The 19,468-nt window shown below is 42.0% G+C and overlaps 2 protein-coding genes across 4 annotated transcripts in view; one reads left to right on the top strand and one right to left on the bottom strand.

Moving 5' to 3' along the window:
- Positions 1-6,574, bottom strand: part of sirt3 (sirtuin 3) — a 12,206-nt gene extending 5,632 nt beyond the window's left edge. For all 3 annotated transcript variants that reach the window (XR_013971906.1, XM_080884770.1, XM_080884771.1), the window contains exons 1-6: positions 6,150-6,574; positions 6,014-6,065; positions 3,835-4,014; positions 3,498-3,730; positions 3,303-3,403; positions 2,085-2,246 (exon numbers count right to left, since the gene is read on the bottom strand). Coding sequence is in view for 2 of the 3 variants with exons in the window: in XM_080884770.1 (XP_080740896.1) it covers positions 2,085-2,246; positions 3,303-3,403; positions 3,498-3,730; positions 3,835-4,014; positions 6,014-6,065; positions 6,150-6,243 (822 nt within the window). In the remaining variant the exon portion in view is untranslated. The remainder of the gene's footprint in view (positions 1-2,084; positions 2,247-3,302; positions 3,404-3,497; positions 3,731-3,834; positions 4,015-6,013; positions 6,066-6,149) is intronic.
- A 41-nt stretch (positions 6,575-6,615) lies between these two features.
- Positions 6,616-13,255, top strand: psmd13 (proteasome 26S subunit, non-ATPase 13). The gene is made up of 13 exons (XM_080884769.1): positions 6,616-6,827; positions 8,269-8,347; positions 9,755-9,789; positions 9,881-9,936; positions 10,014-10,057; positions 10,155-10,241; positions 11,064-11,235; positions 11,323-11,402; positions 11,483-11,608; positions 11,965-12,027; positions 12,116-12,196; positions 12,353-12,469; positions 12,984-13,255. The coding sequence occupies exons 1-13, from the start codon at positions 6,727-6,729 to the stop codon at positions 13,077-13,079; spliced, it is 1,137 nt and encodes a 378-aa protein (XP_080740895.1). The 5' UTR covers positions 6,616-6,726; the 3' UTR covers positions 13,080-13,255.
- Positions 13,256-19,468: the final 6,213 nt, after the last annotated feature.

The raw sequence follows: 19,468 nt of genomic DNA, 5'->3' as shown, positions 1-19,468 counted from the left end.
GTTGGATGTGACATGCAATGCTCAATTACATTGGTGTGAACTAGTGTGTTAGCGCAGTTAGCTCGTTAACGTGTTGGCCGTCTAGCCCCATGCATGGAGCGATCGGCGGTAGCTCGTTAACGGAGATTTGCCGTGTTGTGGCGTTAAGGTCATTTCAACGAGATTAACCTGAAAGCACTAGTGGGAACACAACGAATATGACTGCACATTTACACCGACATCATCCTAGTGCAAAGACAAAAACAACAAGCATGCTACTAACTTTAGCCGAGTCATTTAGACAGCTGTTAGCACATGATTCTCCTTATGCTGCTGAGAATATAGCCCAGAAGAAGCGGATAGTATAGCTTTTATTTTGGAAAGAGACATTTCTCTGTAATAAACTCTCTTTTCCAAAGATGAGTGATTCCTCAATCAGATACAGGGCTTGCAATATCGCTAGCCCGACGTCCCGGAGCTAGCGATTTTTTCAGTCGGGCTACCAAAATCTATCTCTTCCCTGCCCGTCGGGCTATTGTAGGAAAAATATATGTCAATGCTTTTGCATTCTTTCAGAAATGTAGCTGGGTAATTATGTCATTGGCATCGGTGAGCCACTGTCAATATGTGACATATTGAAATCGCGTTTGAATTTGCGCTTGTTTTTTTGCTTTCACTTTGCAATCGTGCGAACTGTGTATAGAGAGCGACAGCACTGATCTCTGAGTGACGATAATTTGCGCACCAATTCCTCTGACATCGTCTTATTAATCGTTAGCTTACTATGCAAACATGACAAGTGAAATCTCCCGCAGCAAGCTTAAACATGTGAGAGGTTGATCGCGCAGAGAATCGCTGAGCTTATGTGAGTGAGTGTGTAAAAGCATTTCAGTTCTGCTGAGCCAAATAAGACAGGTCAGGGTGAAGAAGTGACAGCCAAAGAAAAGCTTACCACAAAACGGAGAAGTTATGACAAATCAGACTATAAGGCAAAAAGAATGTGCAGCTTTATGGTTTCATGGACAAAATAATTTCTGTGGCTGCAATATGACGAGCTATATAACCAGGGCTGCACATAAGTGGTCCGCAGGTGCGCATTCACTGTCAAAATAAAAAACGCGCACAAGGGGTTAGGGTTAAATTTAAAAACTGTACTTTTGAGTTAAAATATATATTTATAATTTTAATAAATGACAAATTAAAAATGCATGAACATTTTTTTTGTATCGAAAAAATATCGAACCGTGACACCAAAGTATCGAACCGAACCGAACCGTGAATTTTGTGTATCGTTGCACCCCTAATATATATATATATATATATATATATATATATATATATATATATATATATATATATATATATATATATATTTTTTTTTTTTTTTTTTTTTTTTTTTTTTTTTTTAAATTATATATTGTCTAGTATTTAAGCTTTGCTTGTTCCATATTCAGTTTTTCAGCAAAACTTGTTTGACTCCATAAGAAGAGATTCATTCTTATATCTGGAGGAAGATTTTTTTTTTCAATAAATATTAATGTTAGCCCGCGACTTTGTTCCAGTTTTGAATTTTGGCCCACTGTGTATTTGAGTTTGACACCCCTGATGTAGATGATGCAGTGACACTGCATGTACATGTTGCAGCTGTAACAGATGGTGCCATGGACATGCAGTGGTTATACTGTGGTTACTTTATCATACCACAAAGTTACCAAACAAACATTTCAAAGAGAAGATGAGCCACGTTGCTTTTCACCCGCCAAGCTTTACTTCCTCACATCTTCTTTTTTAAATAGCATCAAGTATTTGAACAAAGAAGCATTTTTTGTTATTTTGCTGTTATATCCAAGTTAGTTAATGACTTTCACCCAAGTGTTGTAACAATTCTTATATTTAAACTGATTTTAATTTGTCCAGTTACTTTTGAGCCTCTGAAAATGGCTGTGACTCCTAAACAGGTCTTCTGTTCATAACACAGCGCTTTTGTTTAAACCCTTGAATGAAAGTCTGAACAATCACGTTTCGATTGTTTGATTTAAAATCCAAACACTTACAGGCCTCACTGTGTGAAGGTAGTGTGTTTCCTGCCTGAGTTTGAAGCTCACCTCCAGTGATGTGCCCATGATGATCAGCAGGTCTGCCAGTGGGAAGTCTGTGATATACTTGAAGAAGTGTCGTGGAAGCTCCTCACCAAAAAACACGATGTCAGGCTTTACCACGCCCTTACAGGTGGGACACTTGGGGACCGTCCCACTCATCACGTCGGGCTAACAAAACACAAAATGTCAAATTACTGTCTACAAGTGATTTTTTTTTTCCAACTAAATGTTTTAAACTAATCAGAGTATGACATAAATACACCAGATTTCAATGAAAATACAACCTGAAAAATCCATTAAAAAAAGAAAGATGGCAAATTCTTTGAATGAATTATGAGAACTCAAAAGTTCACCTGTACAAGTTTGAGGGAAAAACATATTTCTTGTAGACAGCAGATGCCTGTTTTTTTTACTTGACAGGAAAAACACAAATGCATTCGACTCATCTGAAACTTGCAGCCCAAACAAACAAAATCCTTGTTACAGAGGAACAGAAGAAAGCATAAATCCACACAGTTGACGTGAAGTTTGGGTCTTACAGCAACGCAGACTCTGAACATCAGAACGGAACAAACACTACACGTATCCTAATCATGTGCTGAACAGCTGCTCAACATCTCAGTCTGGTCATTGGTTTATTATCCTGCCAACTTAAGAAGCGCTGATTTCTTCCTTGCTTGTTTAGCAAAAAATCAATCAAATCAAAACAAACAACAAGGACATTTTTCACAACACCAACACCTGATAAAAAACAAAACAGAATAAAACTCAAGCTTGTCTGTGATCCCTGATACAGTGAGGCACGTAGAGCCCTTAGCACGGAGGAAACTTTCACCCTGATTTATATTAATTCACATGGCACATGTAACTTTCACATCTCTGAAGGCATCACTGATTACTGGGAAAAAATTCCATTCACCTCTAAAAATCTCACGACTCTACTATCCTGAGTTTTCCTAAGAACACTTTGAGGGATGAATGTTGGGTTGTTTTTGGAGGTTTTCTGGCATTTTAGAATTCCATTATCTAGTGTCAGTGTACTAGTTTCAAAGTTGGAACGACTAATATAGCTATGAAAGCAAAATGAAATTTACAGCCAGAAGCTGTGTGTCACCAGTATGAGTAGCACTGTTCATCACATCCCAAATATCCAACTTGTCAAAAAAAAACCTAACGAAAAAAAAATTCTGAATCATTTTTATGCAATAGTGCGTTCTGACTCACTCTGAGGTCCTCGCCCTCATATTTCCTCAAGCAAGCGGTGCAGGTGGCAGTGGCAAACGTGCCGTGGGCCTCCACCAGCATCTCAGGAGGAATCCCTGCTACTAGAAATAGGCATAAACACAGAAAACAAGCACATCAAGTTCACTGTCACAGTCTCTGTGATGCACGGTTACGTCAAACAACTAAACTTCGTACGTCTTTCCAGGCCATCAATGTTCTGTGTGTACATCCGGAGCAGCTGACCCTTCTTGTGAAGCAGATATACAAAGTAGTGTGTCAGGTTGGGGCGGTAGTTTCCTGGATACAGCTCTTTGGCCAGGGCGAAGAAGGGATTTGGGTTATGGTGGAAAAAGCTAATCTCAAATATGGCCTCGGCGTAAGGCAGGTCATACTGCTGCAGGTTGTCATAGAGACCACTGCCTGGAGACCTGCAAGTGAATCCAAATGAAACTGTTGATCGAGACCAGAATGCACCTTGTCTTTACTGATATGGGTAGACGCCAGGGCAGGAAACCACAGCTAGCCATATTACCTGAAATCTGGGATGCCACTGGGAGTGCTGATCCCCGCTCCAGCCATCACCACGACCCTCTTGAACTGCTGCTCCCGGATGCTCTTCGCGATATCCTCCAGGGTCTGCTGCTTAGCGGACGAACTTCCACCGTGGGAGAAAAACCTTCGGGTCTGAGTCCAGCAGAGAGATCGTGCATGTCTGGGAAAAGTAAACGGCTGGTCTTGAGCCCCGATCGTGGCTCAAGAGTTGGCAGTTCATCTTGTAATTGAAAGGTTGCCGGTTTGAGCCCCGGCTCCGACAGTCTCGGTCATTGTGTCATTGGGCAAGACACTTCACCCGTTACCTACTGGTGGTGGTCAGAGGGGCCGGTGGCGCCAGTGTCCGGCAGCCTCGCCTCTGTCAGTGCGCCCCAGGGTGGCTGTGGCTACAATGTAGCTGCCATCACCAGTGTGTGAATGGGTGGATGACTGGATGTGTAAAGCGCTTTGGGGTCCATAGGGACTAAGTAAAGCGCTATACAAATACAGGCCATTTACATAGCACCCTTCTACTCAATTTGAGCACTCAAAACACTTTGTGCTTCACATACAGCAGGTTTAGTAAGTATTGAACATGTCACCAATTTTCTAAGTAAACATATTTCTAAAGGTGCTTGTTTGTTTGTGGCGCAGCTGCAGGGAGACCGACACGCCTGCTTAGAAAGTATGAACTGGGTCATGAGGCTGTTCTTGTGTATGTGTGGCTGGCAGCTGAAAAGCTGCAGCCAGGGATTGGAAAGCAGCAATCTAATACAGAAGTGTGCTGGAAAGTGAAACGTGTGGTCAGGTCCGTCACTCCTGTCACAGTGCTATTGACATGAAAGTCGGATGTTGGTAACAACTCATCCACACATGCAAAGAAATCAAAGCATAGATGTCCATAAATCAAGTTATGTGAAAAAATAATGAGACATGGAAAAAGTACTAAACACATGAAGTCATGACAGCAGCTGAACTCTGTCAGCTAGAAAGTGCAAATAATACCAGCTGCTTCAGTCCCAGTTGGTGTCATATTACCAAAGTATCACACAATAAACATCTGATGAGGGATAAAACCAAGGAGCTCTCTCAAGACTGTTGCAGCTTTGTTGTTGCAAAGCATACTGATGGCACTGCGTACAGAAGAGTTTCCAAACTACTGAAGGTTCCAGTGAGCACTGTTGGGGCCAGCTTGGAGCTGGAGTTCTTTAAGTTTCCTGAAGGTGTTTCACCTCTCATCAGGGAAGCTTCTTCAGTTCTAAGAGCAAATCGTGGAGAGTCCCTAGTATTTAAGCCCTAGTTGGAGTTATCCCTTAAGACGGTTGTTGACCCAGTGTTGATCAAGGGCCTCATCACATGAGCCAAGGTGCGAAGAAAGGGCGTGGGGCATTATCAGCTGACGTTTCAGGGGAAACCTTGCCCCATCATGTGACCTACTGATGAACTGACACAAGATGTGACACTGTTAAGGCGCCTGGGAAGGGCTCTGAAAACTGGATTATAGGTGGCAGTTGTCATAAGCCCCGCCCTCTGTTCAAGGGTGGCTTCTGTCACTCCTCTTTCAAACTACCTGTCTTCTCTGTCCAAAATGTGAACGTTTATGAAGTGTCTGTTTGCTCTCTCCAGTGTAGAGGTCTGAGCATGCCTCGCTGCACTGCACAGCATACACTACGTTGTTTAGTATGTGTTTGGGAGTTTCAGAGAAAGAAAATAAAGTGTTTCGAAAAGCCCAGCCAATCACCTGACCAAATGAACATCTATGGAAAGAACTAAAGGGCAGATGGAACCTTCAGACATTTGAAGAGTGTATGGAAGAAAATCACACCTGAGCAATGTATGCAAGTTGTTTCTCCATAGAGGAGGCGCTGTCATCACAAAGCACTTTTAATTTGTCATTGACACACCCTCCGATGGATACACCAGGGGCAACTCGGAGTTCAGAATCATTCCCAGAGACACTTCAACACTGGGACTGGAGAAGATGCACTGATGTTCCCACTGATCCAACATTAGGAACGAGAATCAGAGTAACTCATAATAGGACATCACACGGCATCCCTATAGTTGTAATGCTCATTAGACTGACTAAAATATCGCTACATGCAGCGTTGACAGCCAGGTGATGCCTATATTGCATCACCTGGACTCCGCTGTCATGTTTCTTGTATCCATGCAGGTACCTGGACAGAACTGTTGCACCTTCACTTGGAAACGAGCTCCTTTGATCGAAGCCTAGAAATCAAATACTTGTGTCAAATATAATAGGTCATACATGCATTTTGTGTTGCATCATTTGAGCTCTCTCTGTGCACTAACCTTTAGCGGAGAGCGTCCAGCTTGCTCTTGACCGCAGACTTCGACAGAGTCTGGCAGGTAACAATAACAAAGAGCAGCTAACAGAAGAAGCCATAACAAAGCTGTAGGATTCAAAATAAACTTCACGCACACTTTCACTGCATGGCTCTTGCTGTCACCGTTTTACAGAAGCCGATTTTAGCTCCTTTGAAAATAGCTATATAGAATGACTGCCTACAGACCTGCAGAACTGTGTCCTTTGACCTCCTTTTTGACAGTTCTGTAATATACGACGATACAACTTAGCTTCACTTGCACAAACTTGCAATTTATAATTTATCCGTCGTTTGCTTATTAAAAATATATCCCATAGCAATAAACATAAGGCGACTGACTGCACCCAAACAACTTAAGTTACAGAAAATCTTAGCTAGCAATAAAAAAAAAAAAAAAACGCCTCCTTCATTTCCCATAATTCTTTGCGCCTGGCAGCAACAGCGCAGTCCCATTACCACAACACGACAGGCTGCTTGACATTAGCTAAAAAAAAATTCAACAACACGTATTAGTATAGAATAAACTACATTTTGTCGCTATCATGAAAGATGTTACTGGGTACCTCAAGCAGCAGCAGAGTAACAGCCCCACGCCGGAGCTGGCGTCGGAATGGCACGCGCTGGAGGATTTGTACAACAAAAGGTACAAAAGTCGTAAGAAGTGGCAGCTAGCCGCTAGCGCTAGCCTAGCTTACATTAGCTAGCCCATTCATTGGAAATGCAAGCTGAGTCATGCACGGAGCTGAGGTTAGCTGTTGTAGCATAGCTTTAGCTCACGTTGGCAGTAAGCTTAAGCTTTAAATTCGGAACAAAATGATATTGTTTTCTAAACTCTAATTGAGTTTTAGGTTTGAGCCCAGCACTAATATTTAGGGCAGCGGGAGTCTATTTGTTGTGCTGTCACAGGTTTTTGTAGCTGTTACTGTGCATCCTTGCTAACAGTGTCAATTAACCGTAAAACAAGAAAACAACCTGTAACTGTTCAAACAGTCTTTTAATCAGTTTGACAAGCAATAATCGCGAAACAAACATCTAATTTCTCGCCTCCATGATATCAGGATTTGTTTTTCCTTATTATGTGTCAGTTGACTCTATATGCATTTGGTATTTTGACAGTGTTCAAACAAAGCAAATAATTAAAGACGGCCCTTTTAGCTATGCAGTGGCCAATTTTTCAGTTTTTAACCCTTATAAACGGATAATGGTTTGTAATTGAAGTTCACAGGCTAACTGAAAGTTCTGATATGTAATATTATAAAGTGGGAGACAGACTAAAAAGAAACCTTAAGGGAATCTGGTGGATCTGTTATGGGGGTGCTTTGCTGACATAGTTTGGATCTCCTGCTCCCTTAAAAAGGGCCACTGCAGTTCAATTCTGTGTTGTTCGTCGTGATTTCAGCAGCAGGAAGGGACTCACTAAAAAGTGTGCTGCAGAAGGGGGGGACAAGACTAAAATAATGAGAACTCTGGTCGCTGACACTGTGGCATAGACTGTAGTGTTAAACCATCACCATTCAAACACCAGTATCGAAGTAACACGTGGTGACCCTCGTTGGCTTTTCCTTTGATTTGGCACAGATATACATATCTTCCCACTGGATGACTGTTCTCAGGAATGATAATTGCTTTCTGTTCCTGTCTGGCTATCAAGACCCCACACCTTTGGAGCGGAAGTCGCAAGTTCGATTCCCTAATAAGGGAGTAAGGGTCTTGGCTAGGCCCCCATTGCCAAACGCCAAGCCCTGGAAAGGCACAGCTATGTCTTCAGCTCAGACACGACACATTTCACTGCATGTTGTACTCTGTATGATTGTGTATGTGAACAATAAAGCTTGTTTCCAAAAGATTCTGTGTAAATTCAGGTAGTGCTCAGTCTGTTTGGCCCTGTTGGTCTAGTCTAGTCCATAGAATGAGTACTACTCTATGGGGGTGTCGTGTGTAGATGGGATTTTTGGTGAATAAAGTCTCTCAGCTCTTCATTGCACTCTTCTCATATTTTGATGTAGTTTTTTGGCTGATATCATGAATTAAAAGGAACTGGCAGTTGTGACTGATTTGAACTGTTTTCTTTGTTCTGCCCTTAGATTGTGGCATCAATTGACTCTGAAGCTGATGGTCTTTGTCAGAGATCCCTGCTTCAAAACAGGCGATGGTATCATACAGGTAACTGCATCTCAGCCACTCTTTGTAATGCTTTACACAACATACAAGAGTAAGCATGATTGTCAGATATTGAGAACAAAGTAATTCTGTTGCCTTATTTGTCAGAAATGTATCAGTATTTCAATAGAGTATTACCAAAAATTGAGTTATACTTGACACACACCCCCCCGGCAGTTTGCCAGGTGTTTATGTATTTTTTTTTTTTTACACTATTGGAGAGGTGGAGGGGTTAGCTAAAACCCCTTTCGGCTGTGTGGTAAACAGCAGTATATGAGTTCCAGCTGATGGCATCACAGGTGCCTCATTGGACCAGATCTTGGTTTTTTTTTTCCACTAATCCAGGTTGTTTTAGCTGCACCAGACTGTGGTGATATATTATGTGTTTGCACTGCAGCTTCACAGCACTGGATAGTCCCACTGAGACGCACTGCTGTGGTTCAGTAGCAGGGCCAGCGCTGGCCACCCAATGCCAGTCTGTTCCTCTGCCCTCCTTTTCAAAACTGTGCTGCAGACTAGAGAATATACTGTTTTTAACGCCCCATGTTCACATCAAAACATATATTATTTGCAGTACTTGTTTGTACTTTCACTTCAAACTTGTTTTACTTTTAGAGATCATTTTTAGCTATAACACATCGGAATTACTGCTAATACAAGCTGACCTCTGTCAGTTTGAACTGCTTCACCCTGAAAACGTTGCAGCGTTGAACATGAGTGGGTTCTCATCTTTACATACTTTACCTGTTTGCTCATTCACAGCTTCTTATTTTTATTATTGGACTCTAGCTTTGCATGACTCATAGTTCATTTGCATGGACTCTTGATTTAAGCCCCTGTCTATTTAAGCCAATCTTTTTCTTATTGGCTGGCCCCAGCAGGCAGAAGGTTTGAGCAGCAGGTGGGTGGGGATTCTGTGCTTACAGCCAGAACTGCGTTGCTGCAATGACAGGGTTTCCTTACACATACTGTGAAACATTATCATGTTTATTAGTGCTTAATATGAGCATCCACCTTTGATACAGGGTGTAGAAAATAAGGAGAAGCAGAACAGGCCTTCTTTAAGCACATACATGCATAGATTTGACCAGCATGCAAATGGAAACTACATTTCATAACAAAGTATCTGTACAGTTCTGCTGAAAATGAGAAGTGATGCCACTAAATTATTCCGACGCCTACATGGTCTCTTGTCATTGTCATAATTAGTTTATCTTGAATATTTAAGTTTATGCAGCAGCAGTTTGTCGTACATGTAGACTTACTGCATACTAGTATATATTAAAACATATCATACCAAAGAGGCCCTTGGTACAGATATTCACTAATGTCATAGCTACATTTCTAAGGTAATGAATAACACTGTCCACTAAATATTCTCTCTTTTCCGTTTCTTTTTTTTCCTTCCAGCTTTATGAAAATTTCATGAGTGACTTTGAACACAGGTGAGTTGTTCATCCGCTTGTCCTAAACAGAGCAAATACAAGTATTTACTGTTTTTTACCTGTTAATTTATAATTTTTGTTCCTTTATCAGAATCAATCCATTGTCGCTGGTGGAGATTTTACTGTTCGTTGCCAGACAAATGTCAGGTACGGAGAAATGGGAACATTTTCTTTCTGTTTTAATTCATTTTTTGGCATTAAAATCCAACGCTGTTTGTGTCTAGATCAAAAAGATGCCATCGTTTTTCTTGAAAAGACCAGGGAAAAGGTAAGATGACCAGACACCAGCATGACAGGTTGCTTTGAAGTTACATTCTGTAAAGTGCACTTTTGACCAAACGTCTGCGCGTCTCCACCTGGTTCAGGTGAAAAGCAGCGAGGAAGCAGTGATTCTCTGCAAGACCGCCATCGGCAATCTTAGACTTGAGATCAACGACGTTCCTGCCACAAAGGTAAAACTCTGAGCCTGGAACGTTCACGTGATGTTTCTGCCTGTTAGCATGAGAAAAACCAGCAGCTGTTAAACCCACAAGTGCAGTCCAAATGGCACTTGGGTGTAGATATCCTTGAAATAACTCGTAGGTGTTCAGTCATCGTTTTCTTGCTGCCACACTCATGCACACCTGACATTTTCCCTTCCTCCAATCTTTGCGCTCATTGTACAAAAATGTGACATCTCCACTTCCTTCCTCACAGACGTCACCGTTCACAAACTCCAAAATTAGGATGAATGCACAGCCTTACACCCAAGCGCATGGAGAAGAGGGAATCAGTGAAATCTGTATTTCAAAGACAGTCAGTTGAGATAAGGTTATATATTCCAATTGAGTTAGCGTAAATGCTCAAGTTAGAGCTATATGGGCTGCAACAACCTTCTTTTTTGTGATATTCACTGAAGTCAGAACACATGTTGGGTGGTGGTGTCACTGATGGACAAAAAGTGCAGCTGTTTTCTGACTGGCTGTGAGAGAAACAACAGGACACAAATGAAAATGTTAAAAAGAAGTAGGATGTGTATAAAATCCAGCTTCACTTTGCAGCCATAGGAGTTGCTGCCTCCGTGGCCATTAAGAAGAACACAGGTGTGGGGCACTTTCACATCACCTTCCATCTTTTTTATACAGTCTGTGGTAAAACGGGGTGTTAACCTGATCCACGTCTGTAAATAAAGTGTGTGTGGAGAGGAGAAACCCCCCGAGGTGTAACAGCTTCAGGTTGGGTTTAAAAGCAGTGATCCATCCACTTATCGCCTTCCCTGTTTTTTCCACTTGTAGAAAGAAATTGAAGAAATTGAGGAAACGTTGAATAACTTGCCTGGAGTGACGTCAGTCCACGGCCGCTTTTATGACCTCTCCAGTAAATACTATCGCCTTGTTGGAGACCACGCTGCCTACTATAAGGACGCCTTGCGCTACCTGGGCTGTGTGGACATCAGATGCTTTCCAGGTAAACAACAGCATGAATTAAGCTGCGTGTCAGTCAGAACACAGCAGATCACTCGTATTCAGTTCATTTTGTAATTGTTGTTCACAGAGACGGAGAGGCAGGAGAGGGCGTTCACGCTCGGCCTGGCTGGACTCTTAGGAGAGGGAGTTTACAACTTTGGAGAGCTGGTGGGATTTGAACTCTGTTAGCCACATGTTGTGTAGCTCGACCTGCCTGTGCTGATTACTCGTGTGGCTTCTCTGTGCAGCTGATGCATCCTGTGCTGGAGTCGCTGAGGAACACAGACAAGCAGTGGCTGATTGACACACTATATGCCTTCAATGCAGGCAATGTGGAGAAATTTCAGAGCTTAAAGTCTGCCTGGGGCCAACAGGTGGGGACTCATTTTAATGCCTGAGATGTGTGTAATGATGACTTGTCATCTATAACAGCTGAATTTATTCTGACACATGAACTGGAGTTTCTGCAGGTGCAGGAAATAATCAATAACCCCGTTTAAAAGTCACAAATAAGTAACGGTAACCTCAGGCGAACATGAATAAGACCTTTGTAAATAAAGTTTGAATTTTTCAGGTTTAGGTGCTGAGTGCTTGTTTTTAAGACCTCTGCCTGTGTTTCTTCTCCCTGTCTTAACTGCATTTTGTTGAAAAATCTTTAATCCAGAGATGATCTGGCAAAGTCTTCACGTGTATGTTTGGGTCAACTCACTGTTTTCTCTGTTGGTCACAGCCCGACCTCGCGTCACAAGAAGGTAAACTGATGCAGAAGATTCAGCTGCTCTGCGTCATGGAGGTGGGATTGCCAGTTAGGTTGTAAACACTGATGTGTAATGACGTCAGTTTGTCCACAATAAACTGAACATCTTCTCGTTCCCTTCCAGATGACATTCACTCGTCCTGCGAATCACAGACAGCTGACCTTCACTGAAATCGCTCAGAGTGCCAAAATCCCCGTTAATGAGGTCAGTGCGGTCAGAACGTGTGTTTAATCAGGGTGTAACTCTGATAATGAAATTAATGCTCACCTTTGATAACTGGAGATAATGTTGTTTGTCCTAATACTGGTCACATACAGCTGATCCTCGTGTAGGCTGATGGTTGTATCGGTCTGTTTGTAGGTTGAGCTGCTTGTGATGAAGGCTCTGTCTGTGGGCCTGATCAAAGGGAACATTGACGAGGTGGACCAGAAGGTGCAGATGACCTGGGTGCAGCCCAGAGTGCTGGACCTGCAGCAGGTTGGTCACAGTGATGCCAGCTTTCACTGTTTACAGCTTCGTTGGTGGGCTGATGTTATCTGTTTGGTACTCATGTGGGTATAAGCATTTATAACAGCCGATAGGTTTAAAAAGGTCAAAAATAAAGAAGACCGACAAGAAACACCCTTCAACCATGAGTGTCGATGTTACAAAGCTTAGCCACCAGAGGGCAATCTGCAACTTCCCCGACAAGCTGATTCAAGCAGAATATAAAGAAGCAGATAAAATAACTGCACATCAATGTTATGTTTGTCTGAAAGAAAAATATCGGCCCTGATTTTTCAGTCTCTAAATATCAGTATGACAGTTAAAAATCAGTATCTGTTGGGCTCTTTTTTAATTCTTCTTTAAATATAGAAACATCAAACACTAAGCATGTAACAAATGTGTACAGCAGCTCACCCAGTAATGGGACCTGAAATGCCCGTTATGTCGACAGTAGTTATGATTACTGTACCTGTTGGTCTGACTCTCCTGTTGGTCGCTGTTTCAGATCAAAGGGATGAAGGAGCGTCTGGACTTCTGGTGCGACGACGTGAAGAACATGGCCGTGCTGGTGGAGCAGCAGGCCCACGACATCCTCACCTGAGCAAGACTGACCCCGAGTCCTCAGAGGGAAGCTTCACACATCTGTTTAATTTTGTTACTGTCACCATTTATTAACAGCCTGTAAATTACACTGTAGTATTTTACACAAAAATACGTTTGGTTGGAACACCATATGTACTGGAGCAAAAACTTCCAATAAAGTCTTTATAAAAATCACATCCATGTTTCTAATGATCTATATCCATATATAAAATGTTGAAACACCAGTAACATTAGCTGAACCACCTATACGTGGTTTGTGCCAAACCTGCAGTGCTCTTTCAAATTCTTCATCACATTCGCGGGAGATCAAAATCCAAAGAATTTGATTTATAATCATTTCTTTAAAAATATAGGTGTGTGTGCGATAGGCTTGTAGTCAAGACCGCCTAAACCAAGACGAGACCAAGACAGGAGGGTATCAAGACCGAGACAAAAAAGTCTTTAAACTGCAGCCAGATGCTGCTTCGTTTACGGGTATCAGGCATATTTATGTGTTCTTGCTCTCGCACAGCCCTCCTCACCGCTGTCTCACTCACTCACTGAGAGGACAGACGCACGCTCCACTTGACTGTCGCATCCATCACCCTCTGTTTTTCACATAATGATATTATCTTATATCCTCGCATGTGATTGGCCACAATATGGAGGGATTGGAGCATAGCTGAGCCACTGTGCGAGAGCTGAGCAGCCAAAGGAAATTAAGTGAGGAGCGGCTCTCGCTCAATGGGAGTCGACTCTGATTCATCACAAAGCACTCTCTAAGCACGGCTCTTAGAGCTGATGCTTTTGAAATGACACATCGAACGTTACGTTGTGTGTCATGGATACTGTTGACTCCAAATCTCCCGACCACTATGTCGATCTGAGACAGCAAGACCGAGACAGTGAGACCAAGACCACATAGAAGTGTTCTCGAGACATCCAGCTTTAGTGTGAGACAGACAGACAATCTTTGTGGAAGATTTAGTTGAGACTGACCCACCTGTTGAGGTGGCGGCAGCATACACATAATATGATCACTGCAGAAGGATGATGACTGATGACAAAGCCAGCCGGCGATGATTATTCGTATCTTGAGAACTAACCATTTCACTTCGTGTTGATCACGTTGCATGAAAATTGGCGGCAGTTCACCAAGTGCACTACAGAGGGCACTCTAGATGGTCTCATATAAACCTGCTTCAGGATGGAAAGCTCAGATTTTATTGTCATTTTTCAAATACAGCATCAATAATTTGTGTGAACTGAAATAAAATAACATTTTAGGGACCTTTTTTCTATTTTGCTTATAACTGACTAGTCATCCAGTGACCTTAACCTGGGTAATCCTCCTTTCTGACTACCAATCACGAGTCGAGTTATAAAGAAATGGCCTCGTTGTTCTAGTCTATGTGACTAAACGCATAAAACCAGGAAATATTTTCAAGTCACTCTTTTGCTTCACTTTTCAAGCGGGGATGTTTGGTCTTTCGTACACAGGTTGTATTTTTATTTATTTTCCAAAAACTAAAATGTAACGATAAAAGGAAAAAACTGTGAAATTGAATATACCAACTTCTATCACTGCATTACTGTGATGACGACAAAGCCTTAAACACCTCATTATTCTGATCACGCACTCTGATTCTTCTCGTCATTATCTTACATTTGTTTTCTCAAGATTACAACAATCCCATAAATATTACAGCAATAATTGTATGACAAGGTCTTATTTAGTTTTTGGGAATGTAATGTGCGGCGGTATCAGTATAAACCAGCCACTGAACACATGGAGCTGATGATCCAATAGATAGAGGATACTTATTCAATTATTACGTTTTCAGAAAGTCAAAGGAAAACTGGCAGCCTGACAGAGGCATGAGAAGAAAAGCCAACGCACCCAGAAAGTATCCGCGATGCTCACGTGTTCCACATTATCTTACAGCCTTCTTCCAAATGATTAAATTCATTTTTCACCTCACAGTTCACACATGTTACCCTGTAATGATGAAGCAAAGCGTTTGCTTGAAGTTCTTGCACGTTTGATTCAAAATAAAAACACCATTCTGAACATTTCTGCAGTATTGAAGGTCCCAGTGACCTTTATTGTCCTTTTCTTCGATGTTATATTTTCATATTTCTTGTAATAAATTTGCAAGAATTTCAAGCAAACCTTTTGAACTTAATAATTTTAGAGTAAGGCTGTATGACAACAGGTGGAACGAGTCTAGTGCTGTGAATTCTTTCTGGATGGAGCGTAAATCAGTAGGATTTCATCTGGTGTCCAACATTTAGTCCAGTAGTTCCCCAGAAACAGCATCTCAGTCTGGACCAAAGCCGACCAACCAGTTTGCTGTTAGCACAGTTAAATTTGACTACATCTGCTGAGGTGCATAAAGTTGCCATTGAGGAGTACTGCTCGCTTTTACGCCCTTTGGGTTACTACTGTTTGAGCTTATTAAGAAATTTAAAATAAAACCTGTGTTTCTTACAACTCTGGTGCCAGTCTGCTGCTTATGCTGCAGGCCGTAACAGGAGACATATGTAAGGTTTAAAAGTATATTGCAAATTCCTAAGATTAAAAACACACGATGGCCCTGATTTACCCACACAAGCCATTAAAAACATATTTACACTGGCAGCCGGGTAAAAGATAAAGCCTCTTGAGAAAATAAGCGTCAGTGTATCGACTGTGGAGCTGGAAAGCGCTGCCGCTCACAATCCCGCTCTTTGGTAGGATTAAACACTCCAACACGCTTCTCTTTACCGGCTTCAGTTAATTCAAAATGCAGCTGCGCGTCTTTTAACAGGTACGAGAATCTATGAATGCATAACTCCAATTTTAGCCAAACTACACTGGCTCCCTGTTAAATATCGCATAGATATGAAAATTCTTTTATTCACTTTTAAAATTCCGAATAATTTAGCGCCCAGCTATCTTTCTGAACTACTCCACTTATACAATCCCAACAGAGCACTTAGATCGTCCAATCACAGGCTCCTAGCACAACCTAGGTCTCGACTGAAGTCCAGAGGTGACCGGGCCTTTGCATCCGTGGCACCCAGACTCTGGAATAACCTCCCTGTTCATATTCGTACTGCCGAGTCGATCCAGTCTTTCAAATCACGTCTTAAAACTTATCTTTTTACTTTGGCTTTTGATTCTAACTAGTTGGCTGTTCTAGCTTGTTGTGTTGTTACCTATCGTTTGTTGTCCTGTTTTATTGTTTTTTTAATTGTGTCATCCTTTTACTGACTGTGAAGCACTATGGTCAACACTGTTGTTGTAATATGTGCTCTATAAATAAATTTTGATTTGATTTGATTTGATAAAAATAAATATTGAAAATAAAACAGCTGCACACACCTGTAAACAACCCGACATACACCGTGATAAAAACACTGCGTCCTCACGCTGAAAGCTTTAGTTCAACTCTGCTGTGTAATAAAAAAAAAAACCAAGTCATGTTAAGGATTTATTTTAACTGGGCAATCAAAACATAATCTATTACTTGGCACCAGGTACGGAGGAAAGGATACTAAGTACAAAGTAACTTGAAAATGCATTACTTTTTTTTGAGTAATGACCCAAATTACTCTAATTACAAGCTTAGCTGCTAATGTTAGCTGCTAATTTTAGCTACGTAGCATTAACCTTAATGTTTATGTGATACTGCTAATAATAACATTAAGAGAGCATATGCAGGTAAGAACAGGTCTCTCTCTGTGGAGTGTCAGGACCTGCTGGAGGTTTTCCAGCAGGTTCCTCCAACAGCAAATCTGAATGCTAACATCACCTTATGTACTTTTGTTATTTGGGAACTAACTGGTGGGAACAGTTATCACACACTGAAAGCATCGTGTGCTTTAATTTCTGCCTGGTAGGTTGACTTATTTCCATTTGGTTTGGTTTTCTGTTTCTCTGCGTTTCGTTATCAATGATTTGGTCATAGTACCAGTCAATGACTGCGTTAGCAGGAAAGAACATGCAAATCATTTCACAATGATAGTATTACATGTAAAAACATAGTATTGTAGAAAAATATAACTTGACTTAAAATACATCAACAGAGACATTAATAAACTATCTGGATACTCTGGAAAATATGCAAATATCTACATATATATCTAAATGTTTTGTTATATCTTTTCATGGAACAACACTGAAGATAAGACACTTTGAGACCATGTAAAGTAGTCGGTGTGCAGCTTGTATAACAGTGTAGATTTGCTGTCACCTCTAAATAACTCAACATACAGCAATTAACATTTAAACTGCTAGCAACAAAAGTGAGTACAGCCCTAAGTGAAAATGTCCAAATTGTGCCGAATTAGCCATTTCCCTCACTGGGGTCATGTGACTCATTAGTGTTACAAGGTCTCAGGCGCAAATAGGGAACAGGTGTGTTAGATTTGGTGTTATTGCTCTCACTCTCTCAGAGACATAAAGACCTGGATGGCCGCTAACTTTCTGCTTCTTAATTCAGATAAATGGTAAATGGCCTGCATTTGTATAGCGCTTTTCTAGTCCCTAAGAACCCCAAAGCGCTTCACACTACATTCAGTCATTCACCCATTCACACACACATTCACACACTGGCGATAGCAAGCTACATTGTAGCCACAGCCGCCCTGGGGCGCACTGACAGAGGCGAGGTTATTGTACTCGGCCCTGAAAATCTTAGAAATATGGTATCTAACCAGATTCTTACTCTGGATGGCATTACCTTGGCCTCCAGTAACGCTGTGAGGAACCTCTTCTGTGGAACCAGCTTCCAGTTTGGATTCAGGAGACAGACACAATCTCTACTTTTAAGATTAGGCTTAAAACTTTCCTTTTTGCTAAAGCATATAGTTAGGGCTGGACCAGGTGACCCTGAATCCTCCCTTAGTTATGCTGCAATAGACGTAGGCTGCCGGGGGATTCCCATGATGCATTGAGTTTTTCCTTTCCAGTCACCTTTCTCACTCACTATGTATTAATAGACCTCTCTGCATTGAATCATATCTGTTATTAACCTCTGTCTCTCTTCCACAGCATGTCTTTATCCTGTCTTCCTTCTCTCACCCCAACCGGTCGCAGCAGATGTCCCCGCACCTCCCTGAGCCTGGTTCTGCCGGAGGTTTCTTCCTGTTAAAAGGGAGTTTTTCCTTCCCACTGTCGTCAAAGTGCTTGCTCATAGGGGGTCATATGATTGTTGGGTTTTTCTCTGTGTCTATGAAGCGCCTTGAGGCGACTTTTGCTGTGATTTGGCGCTATATAAATAAAATTGAATTGAATTGAATTGAATTGCATTGAATTGCATTGAATTGCACTGAATTGCATTGAATTGAATACTGGTCAGTGGAAGTCTAACATGGCTCATTATGGCAAAGAACTCTCTGAGGATCTGAAAAACAGACTGTTACTCTACATAAAGATGGCCGAGCCTGTAGGAATGATGCCAACACCCTGAAACGGAGCTGCAGCACGGTGGTCAAGCACATACAGCAGTTCAACAGGACAAGTTCCTCTCAGAACAAACCTCGCCATGGTCGACCAAAGAGGTTGAGTACATATGTTCAGCGTCATATCCAGAGGTTGTCTTTTGAAAGCAGATGCATGAGTGCTGCCAGCATTGCTGCAGAGGTTGGAGGTTTGGAGGTCAGCCTGTCAGTGACCATACTGCATCACAGGAAGCCTCTTCTAACGATAATCCACAAGAAAGCCCAGAAACAGTTTGCTGAAGACAAGCAGACTAAGGACCACCTGTGTTCTGGTGAGACCAAGACAAACCTATCTGGTTCAGATGGTGTCAGGGGTGTGTGGTGGCAACCAGGTGAGGAGTACAAACACAAGTGTGTCATGCCTACAGTCAAGCATGGTGGGGTGATGTCATTGTTTGGGGCTGCATGAGTGCTGCTGGCACTGGGGAGCTACAGTTAACTGAAGAATCCATGAATACCAACATGTGACATACTGAAGCAGAACATGATCCCCTCCCTTCAGACACCGGGCCACAGGACAGTATTCCAACGTGCTAACAACCCCAAACACACCTCCAAAAAGACCAGTGCCCTGCTAAATAAACTGAGGGTAAAGGTACGTGACTGGCCAACCATGTCTCCAGATTTAAACCCTAGTGAGCGTCTGTGGGGTATCCTCAAATGGAAGCTAGAGGAGCGCGAGGTCTCTAACATCCACCAGCTCCACGATGTCATCATGGAGGAGTGGGAGAGGACTCCAGTGGCATCCTGTGAATCTCCAGTGAACTCCATGGCCAACAGAGTTAAGGCAGTGTTGGAAAATAATGGTTGCCACACAAAATATTGACACTTTGGAGACACTTTGGACATTTGTAGTCACTTTTGTTGCCAGTAGTTTAGATATTAATGACTGTGACAGCAAATTAGTTATACAGTTTGTGA

The sequence above is a fragment of the Rhamphochromis sp. 'chilingali' genome (assembly GCF_963969265.1).
Source record: "Rhamphochromis sp. 'chilingali' genome assembly, chromosome: 6".
NCBI lineage: Eukaryota > Metazoa > Chordata > Actinopteri > Cichliformes > Cichlidae > Rhamphochromis > Rhamphochromis sp. 'chilingali'.
Note: the sequence above shows the minus strand (reverse complement) of the source record. Positions and strands in the feature narration are given on the sequence as shown.